Below are 9,812 nucleotides of genomic sequence, written 5' to 3' on the forward strand. Positions count from 1 at the left end.
ATAATGTGGTCATCGCCATTGAAGATGATGGTTTTTTCTCCCGTTGCAACGCACGGGTCCTTTTGCATGAATATCTCTACTCCTAACTACCAACGCCATTGCAAATCTGCAACCCAACGCCGCTCCAGCGCCCAGTGTCCGCCTCCACCACCATGGGTCCACGGCGTCATAGCGTCCGCATTGCCGCCGGAATGCATCCGCGCGCCGCCACTTCAGCGGGATCCCGCGTCCGTCGTGGCCTTCTCTTGGCGCTCATTCTCCTGGTAGCCAACAGCATAGAGAGCGGAAGAGACTGTCTGAACCAAGCAAAAGATCCGACGAACCAAGCAAAGCATATACACGTGAGAATATATCTGACTGTATGTATCCCTACTAATAAAGCACCTATTGCTTGTGTGGTACGTCATTAAAATCCTTCTCCTGAGAATCTTAGTTTTTAAATGTTAACTCTGCTCTTGATTACCTGTTGCTTTATGCCACCCTTATTAGGCTTTCCGAGTTCAATTTTAATGGAGATTCGATTGCAGATACAGTTACTTATAGCCACCTTGACATCACTCTGTTTTATCCATGATGTTACAGTACTCTAACCAATTTTTGTATGGCATATGTAATTTTTTACAGAAGTATTCCCTGTGAAAATTCCAAATTTTCCTTGTAAAATGTTTATGGTGAAGCTGAACTAAGTCTTTTTTGTAATCTCTGCGGAAGAGCAAAGTAAATAACTCCTTTCCCAAGGAGTTTGGTCTGGTGAAGAGGTTTCGGGGATTCCTTCTAGAACAGGAGGTTTCTGATATTGCTGAATTCTGTCTTTATCCCTTTAATTAGAAAGCTTTGCTCATTTGAAGTCTCCTCTTGCAGAGTATAGATGGTGATATGCACTGGGCCACCGTACCAAAAAATCATCTAAATGCAACAGCCCTTCGGTTAAAACAATGGATGTTTGAGGTTGTTGGGAAGGTATATGGTATCTCAGCGCATCACTTGAAAATTTCACCAGCGATGCGATACGTGTTTACTCACGGTGTTGTTGTTCCTCATCATATGTAGGGTCACTTCAAAGATGAATTTGTGACAGCTGGAGGTGTTCCACTTTCAGAGGTATTTATTAGTCGACAACTTAATTGCAGTTTTCATAAACATGACCCGACTCGCAAAGAAAATCTAACTTGTCCATCTGTTGTAAAGATATCGCTTAGCACTATGGAAAGCAAGAAGCAGCCCAATCTGTTCTTTGCCGGAGAGGTAATACCGTAATAGCACATCTGTTCCTGAACTTGCAACACTCTGGCCATCTTAGTGTCTTACAGAGTGTGTGATGTTGCTGTAGGTTCTTAATGTCGACGGGTCACCGGCGGATTCAACTTTCAGGTAATGATTATAAATTTCAGATTATATCACTTCTAGGAGAACAGTTGATGAGTGAAAACTTTTAAGGTGCGAAAAAAAGGGCTTCAATTCAGCATTTGTTGTTTGCTTTCCACAGAATGCATGGACTGGTGGGTACATAGCTGGGACAAGCATAGGCACATTGGCATCAACCAGCCTCCTCAAAGAAGAGCAGGCATGTTTGCAACTGCAAGGATCATAAGGAAATGCAGTGATTCAAGGATTCTCATTGGCCGAAAAACTTTGTAAGAACTTGTGAGAGCGTAGAAGTATTGTAGGAGTAGCTCAAAAACAAGCAGAGATAACCAAGATTCACATTCACTAATTGTATTGTCGTCGTGTTGTAGCGACAATTTTGTTGTCGAGTAAGATCCTACAAGGTTCGCAGGTCGCCCTACAAGGTTCGTTGCTTCATCACCTCCGATTTCATGGCTCCTTCTCGGATTTGCTGCCTTCTTCTTCCGGGGATTTCCTCCATGGTCGCCAAAGATTCCATCTTTCCTCGTAAATTTCATCAACTGGCGGGGGGAGGTTGCTCGAGGGGCTCGGGAACGGCGTCGCTGCTGTGTGGAGTCGGTGCTTCGATGCCCAGAGGTGGGTCGCGGCTGTGCGGAGCCTTGTGTTAAAATTTCAGATTCGAATCAATAGTCCCACACCGCCACAATACATCAAATTCTAGCAACTTACATATGTTTTAAATTGCAAGATTCAACAAGCCAGCAAAGAGGATGAGATACGAGCAATCAAAAAGGAGGAGTGGCGCATAAATCCAATAAACCATCCAAACCGAGCGTGAAGTCTTCAATCACCGCAGCCAGATCTGGCAAGCAACCATGCCACCACTGCTCACAGGCCCCGCAGCCCCCGTCGCCCATCGGAGAGTGAGGCTCCACCACCACGACACGACAAGCGCTGCCGCAGGCTGAGGCTCCACCACCACGGGACGAGAACCGCTGCCGCAGGCTGAGGCTCCACCACCACGGCACGAGAACCGCTGCCGCAGGCTGAGGCTCCACCACCACGGCACGAGAACCGCTGCCGCAGGCCGGGCCACGGGCGACTGGGCGCGGGCGTCCAAATCGAGCGACGGTAGTAGAGCCAGCTCCATGGTTGGACGAGGCGCTTGGGTCGGGCCAACCACCACCTCATGGGCGCGCCAGATTGAGAAGAAGGGAGAGCGTGAGGTGGATGGAGAAGAGGAAGAAGAATGCTGATGTGTTGTAGATAAGGGGCATGTAGTGGGAAGTGGCCGATGGAAGTGGGGTTGTCGCTAGATGTTGTGTTGGACCAGAAGCTGTTGGACACCGATGGAGCTACGTGTCGGGCTCGCCCCGGCCAATGTATGTGCACGAGGCATGCGTGTGAATATATTAATATGCATGTCAGACTCACAACAACACTGCATTGCATACACTTTTCATGAATGACATTTTTTGAACCCAAAAAATATGTCATTTTTAAGACCATTTTTCTATTAAATTAAGATATGTCTTATTAAGCAGGACATATCTTAACTGAATGGAGTACATACAATAGTGACGGTGAGAATAAAATAGTAACGCCCCAAACCAAACAATGCAAACGTTTTTTAACCATTTTACAAAGATGGCAAGGCCGACAGCATAATTCTTCATGTTAAGAATTGTTAATGTGAGTCATAAATCAAACAATTACTCGTGTTATAGGCTACGAAATGTGATACTTTTTTTCTCCCGGTGCAACGCACGTGTATTTTTACTAGTTTAATTAATGGCGCGTCCGGCTATTCCACCACCGCTTGATTGATTTTAATTTAATAATAATGGAGCGTCCGCATCACATCCTCTATACCACTAATTAATTAAATGCAGCGCACGCACCCCATAACCTATAACATTATATTTATATTTCCTAGTTTTCAAGAGTTCTTCAATTAAAATTGAATCATTCGATTTTGATTGAGTCAATAATTTTTCAAAGTTATCTAATTTAATTCCTTTACGCCGTATATTATGCTTCCTATTTTTTCTGACCTCACATCTAATTGAGGCCTTCAATTTAGAATTGCATCAGTCCTATTTTGACCAGGTCAATCTATACCTAATAATAAAGCGGCTATTGCTTCCGTCGAAAAACCCACCGCGGCATTTTTATAAAAAAAACCCTGTAATTTTTCCGCAACGCAAAAGGAAAAAATGGTTCGTTGCAAAAATTATATCCGTACACATCGCCTCCTCCCGTCGACCCTGGGTCACCCTAGCCTGTGCCCAGGCCGCCGCCACACCACTCACCGCCGCGGCCGACCTCAACCGCCACCGCTGCCGATCTCAACCCACCCGCCTCTGTGACAGTACCTCTCCCCGCTCACTGCCCCCGTTGCGGCGCTCGAGCGCATCGCGTCGACCCTGGTCCACCGTGACCTGTGCCCAGGCCGCTGCCACACCACTCGCCGCCGTGGCCGACCTCAACCATCACTGTTGTCGATCTCAACCCACCCGCCTTCGCGGCCGTACCTCTGCCCGCTTGCTGCCCCCGTTTCGGCGTTCGAGCACAGCTTCTGGATCAAATCAACGCGACAGCTACAACGACTGGGGATGATGCGTCTGCTAGATGCAGAACGGCAGCGGCGCGCGGATAAGGTGCGGCGGAGCGAAGTACTTGCAGGTGGAGGCGGGCCTCCATGGCTCACATGGGGAACTCCGAGGTTATGGCGCGGCAACGGCGACTCCTTATGGCCAGATAGAGGCGCCTAACCCTTGCTCCCCTCATTGTATCCCCTCCTCCGGCAGGAACTCATCATCTGGTGAGATCCCCTCCCCATGCCTCCAACCGTGTGCCAAGCACCGGCAATAAATTTTATTTTGCGGGGATTTGTTTGCTGATGAATGAATGTATTGAATGTAAGATTGTATTGTTGTAGAGACACAGAATGGAACACCACCTTCAGTTTGTCATCTGATCCCACATTCTCTACCCCATGAGTGAAATAAGATAACAGTCCATTGATCAATTCATGTAGCCTCTTTGTTTTGCTTTGCTTGTACCGCTCAATTTCTCATCATGATGGAATTAACAATGGACGGGTTGATTTCTCAACAAAATAGGATAGGACTGACAACATTAGTTAGCTAGCTTATTATTTTAATAAATTAAAATGATTATAAAAAACTAAAAGCGTGTGGTATTTTTTTCCCCGTTGCAACGCATGGGCCCTTATGCTAGTAATTTCAAAAGGGCATTCCTATTCAATTAATTTAATTCACCAGGTTCCCATTTTGAAGCTCTCTTGTTCAATTTAGGTGCTGAATTTTGAATTTAGTTTACAATTTTAACTAGGCAAATGATTTTTCAAATCGGTCAACAGCAGCCGGACTACAAGAACATATGAATCCGCTGCCCTTCAACCACCTACAAAAAAGAAACATCACGATGTGATATTGTAGCACTAATAGAGTATATGCAGCACTCATGCAGAAATTTTCCCACATGAATATACATTGGTTAAAACCACACCACCAAAGGCCAATCAAATCACCCCATTATGAATAAAAATAGAACACACTCCATCCTCTCCCCCACACACCAAGCTAAATGTTTCATCAATTTCCAAATATAGGGTGTATTAGTTTTTTGGAAAATAAAATTTCTTGAACTTTGAGGAAGTTCAGAGAAAAAATACTGACATCCACAATATTAAACAAAAAAAAAGTATGAAAAATCATTTCATGATGAATCTAATCACACAGATTTGATATTATGAACTTTGATATATTTCTCTAGAAATTTAATCAAACTTATAAGGTTTGACTTTTGAAAAAAGCAGTACACCTTATATTTTAAAACAAAGTTACTATTTTTTTAAAAAACCCAACAACACCGACGCCGCAGCAAAGCATGCCAGCCTTCTAGTGATGTACCATGTAAGAGCATCCACAACCGAGAACCCGTATCCGCCACAAACACTCGTGCGACTACCCGGTCACTCACCAGACAAAAAGTTGCCACCTAATGGGACCTGTCTAATCCGGTCTAAACACTTGGACTGACTGACACTCTCATACCCGATCTATATTTGGGCGGATATGGAGACGCTCACACACATCCGTCACGTAGGACTGATCGCAAGGGCCCACAACAATTCACCCATATTTGTCCCCCTCCTTGCCCGACCATTATTATTGCTTCGTTGTCATCCCCAACCCAGGGCTTCGCCACCAGCGGTCCCAACCCACAACAGCGTCGACCAGGCCGCAATCGGTTAAGGTCGCTGCCACATGATGCTGCCCTGGTACGTCCAACTCCCCTATGTATATACCTCATGCTCTCTGTGTTCGATGAAGTGTTTGAACCGGTTTTTTATTCTTTTGGTCACTACTTCCAAGTCATCGATGGGTTCATCCTGGAATGATGGCTATGGGAACCCCGACCTTCATGAATTCATATTCATAGTGTTCACTGCCCCGTCAAATTCGGACGATGAATATGCTGAAATGATGATGATGAGGAGGAGCATCCCAAAGGAGATGGAGAAGGCAGAGGAGCACGTCCAAAACTCCAAGGGTTCCATAAAGGGCCGTAAGTCATTCCTCGGGATAGGATTTCCGATGCACGATTTCTGTACATGGACTACTCCACGGCGGAGCCAACGTACCATAAATGTTTCTTTCAACATCACTTATGAATAAGTAGAGATTTGTTGACTGTCGTGGAGATGGCTGATAACAACTTTGAGTTGTGGATGGATTGTTGCACACAACTTTCCTTCTCGATCTCCTCTACAAAAATGTACGACTATTCTCAATTTGTTCGTAAATTTTAAAAAGATCAGAATTTAAAAAATGGTTCGCATTTAAAAAAAATATGAACTTAATTGTTTTGTTTTTCTATTTTCAGCACAAATTAATTATAGATTCAACTTTTTAAAATTAGTTCGCAAAATAAAAAATGCAACAATTTCGAAAAGCACTCACATTTCTAAAAAACATTCGTATTGTCAAAAAATGTTTGGAAAATTCAAAACTTGTTCATGATTCAAAAAATGACCACAAATTCAAATGATGTTCATATTTTAAAATTTATCTGAAAATTCAAAAAATGAGCTGTGCAATTTCAGAAAAAAAAATCTTGTTTCCAAAAATGTTTGCGTTTTCAATTTGTGCTCCTGTTTTTCAAAAAATGTTCAAGTTTATAGTACATATCGGATTTTGTAATTTTGTTTTTGTTTTTTCAGTAAACGGTTTGTGTTTTCCATTTTCTACAAATAATTCAGAAACCTATGCGGTACAAGTACAACAAGGGACGCGCTACATTGAATATTCGGTTACAGTCAATTCTTAAAGGTATTGGCCTGCTATATGTCATCTTTGGTGTTTAGTATCTCTCGTATTCAAGTTTGAAGTCACGATTTTGATTCCTGGCCACAACGTTTTCTTTTGGTACCTTTGTCCCGCTACACAGCCAGCTTTGTTGTTTTCGATTCGGCCGGCCCGGTCGAGGTCCCCCTTTTGCTTCGGCTTGCTGTTGGACGCTTACTGTGTCCAATAGAAGCTCCCACATAAATCAACAAGTTTCATATTGTGGCGGATTATACGACAACGAATGAGCATGTGCACATATAATTTTGATCTATCAATCCTTTTCAGTTTTCATTGCTACTTTTCATAAATATTATAATTATGTCAGGGGTAACATAATTTAGAAAACCGCAAACTAGGCCTTAATCTAATTTTATTTTCCTCTTTTGAACCTCACAGGGAAATTTCTTGAAGAGTATTTGCGCATTTTTCTTGAAATAGATGGATGACTATTCATAGCAAAGATTGTTTGTGCAAGGATGTACAGAAGGTCAACATTTTACATGGCGGTTTACAGATTCTTTCAGAAAAAAACATTTCCAAACATAACATTGCAGTATCATTTTTCTAAAGAACTTATCTTGTAAATTATACGGTCCACCATTCTCTCGAGCTATGTTTATAAATTTTTTTGAAATTGTGTTAATTTCCATTCTAATAAAAGAATTGAAGTATTGCATGCAGACTCTTAAGTCTCAACTGTGTTTTAAAAGCGTCGAAGTATTTCCTGTGCGCTCTCAGTTTATTCTAGTATCATCTTATACTTGTTGGACTAATGGAATGGTTTTTATACTCATTCTTAAATTATCGCTCTTTCTCACAAAATGAGTTACCAACATAAAATAATCCATTGCACTTTTAGATTTGTTCTCTTATTTTCATTTGATCTAATTATTTGAGAAGATCATTTGATTTTGGTCATATGAGTATCTTCTCAACGAACTCCTAATTTACGGGCCGGGCCGCAGCCCAGCGCGCTTGTGGCGCCGTCCTAGACCAGAGTTTGACACCATGTCTCCTAATTTTTGACATTCTCCCGAGCAAACGAACAGAGTCGTAGCTTCCTCGTGCCTGCCCCTCGCTCTCACCCTCCGAGCTCGCTCGGGGTCCAGGCGCCGGTGAGGTATCTCTGCTCTCCACCACCGCGGCGCCGAATGTGTCGTCGAGTGCAGAGGCCGGCGTCCGCGGCATGTCATGGACCTCGATGGCGAGGCGCATCCCGTCGGGGCAGTACCCGCCGACGCTGCAGATGAAGTAGTAGACCTTGGCCTCGCTGAGCAGGATGGCGATCTCACGGCCGCCGGAGAAGCGGTAGATGGGGTTTCTAGGGTCGCACCTGTCGAACCCGCGCTCGTTCACCTCCACCACGTCCAGCTTCTCCGGCGTGTAGAACACTGCATGCGCACGATGACACGAAGCGAATCGACCAGAGAAATCACGGTAAACGAAAACGTGGAGTCCTTGTGCGTACGTACCGAGATAGTCTCCCTTGTAGAAGGGCCCGTGGCTCCTGGCCCAGTCAGAGTAGTTGTTGTGGGACAACCAGTTGATGTAGATCTTGTGCTCCGCCGTCGCTGGCGTCGCCGCGCACGCGGCCAGCGCCGCCGCCAGCAGCAGCGCGGCGACCGCTCTCTGCCGGCGGTCCATCACTCGTTCGTCCGAGTCGGAGAGACGTGGTGAGCGAAGCGGGGAGGGGTTGTGGCTGTTGTCTTAAAAGGAGGGTGGGATGATGCGTCGGATAAGGACGCGTGTGGTGTGCTTTGTGTGCCTTCTACACGTGCATACATGTGGACAAACTCTAGAGGAGTACTATATTAGCAGATAAACCATCCTATACCAAAAAAAAAGCAGATAAATCAAAAGCAATCCATCTTGTAGATGGATCGACGTTGGTGAAGAGAAGATAACAAAGCATGGATGACCTACCAAAAAAGATTTAAATATTATTGGTTGAATATATGGTATGCCCCCATGCACCGCTTGATTTATGGCTAGTGCAGCGCCCGCCGGCTAGAACCGCATTGCCTATGTACTAGTGATCTAAAAGATTTTATATTGGTTTACAGAGTAAGTACCATGCAATATGTTCAGAATTGTGCTTATAAAGTAAACCATTCTTTTAAGCATCGGTGATCTTTGGAGTAGACTTGCCTGATTAAGCATCAAGTATCGTGTTAGTTGTTTCCATCACAATGATGTAGAATTGTAGAGGCTAGGTGTTTAACCTCCTTTTCAAGATAAATAATCATTTGCATTTTACAGTAAAGTTATACAAATAAGCACAAGTGCTTAGGGAAAACATTTATTTTCACAAACACTTCTCTAAGCACCTTGCATTGCACATAGTCTTAGCATGGTTTTCAACACGGTGATGGCAAAAGATAGAGTTGTCTTTAAAAAGTATATAGACAATTCAAAGCACACCAAATCTTTATTTTGCTACTACATTTCCAACTATCAGCAGAATCTCTTGAGCAGCCTAAATATAGCAGTTTTTTACATTGTAACTTACCATTGGTTCCATAAAGAGCTTGAAATGACAAACATGCAAGAAATACCGTTGCTTTATTTCCAACTGCTAACAGTCCCTCTTCAAACAACATATGTAATCTGAAAATATAAAAATGCATTACATAATACCATGGTTCCATGATATATTTAGGAAGGACAAGATGTAAAAGAATAAGGTTGTTGAATTGTACATGCCAATTGGCGGCAAGGATCTTAAAACAAAAGGGTCAAAAACAAATGAGATAATAATGCTCATTTCTTCCTCCATTTGTTACTTGAGAAAATTGAATATTCCTCTAAGTTTGTCGGAAATATCAGTAGATCGATTGGTGTTCATTCCTCAAGTATTTGCTCGATTAGAATACAACTTTAATAAAAGAGTAGTCCTTCCATACTCTCTCAAAAAGGTAAACAAAATCAACACTCTATATCGGTTTAGTAAATTTTAAAACCGTCGGACATCTTTTTTTTCTTCTGAAGCATGCCATTTACAGTTTTTATATCCAACTTTTAATAAACAATAAAAAAGATGTTCATGGTACATTTTTTTGAGGCAACGTCGAGAAGCTATACTAAATC

The 9,812-nt window shown here is 43.2% G+C and overlaps 1 protein-coding gene and 1 long non-coding RNA gene across 2 annotated transcripts; one reads left to right on the top strand and one right to left on the bottom strand.

Annotated features, from left to right (window-relative positions):
- Positions 1–832: 832 nt before the first annotated feature.
- Positions 833–1,235, top strand: LOC123399497. Its single transcript, XR_006610381.1, has 3 exons — positions 833–960; positions 1,051–1,101; positions 1,189–1,235. It is a non-coding gene; the product is annotated as an uncharacterized LOC123399497 (long non-coding RNA).
- A 6,337-nt stretch (positions 1,236–7,572) lies between these two features.
- LOC123397160 (cucumber peeling cupredoxin-like) lies at positions 7,573–8,369 on the bottom strand. The gene is made up of 2 exons (XM_045091816.1): positions 8,198–8,369; positions 7,573–8,116 (listed from the first exon to the last, which is right to left on the bottom strand). Exons 1-2 carry the CDS (start codon positions 8,367–8,369, stop codon positions 7,668–7,670), a joined length of 621 nt encoding a protein of 206 aa, XP_044947751.1. The 3' UTR covers positions 7,573–7,667.
- Between the last annotated feature and the right edge of the window lie 1,443 nt (positions 8,370–9,812).

The sequence above is a fragment of the Hordeum vulgare genome, chromosome 5H (genome assembly GCF_904849725.1).
Source record: "Hordeum vulgare subsp. vulgare chromosome 5H, MorexV3_pseudomolecules_assembly, whole genome shotgun sequence".
Classification (NCBI taxonomy): Eukaryota; Viridiplantae; Streptophyta; class Magnoliopsida; order Poales; family Poaceae; genus Hordeum; species Hordeum vulgare.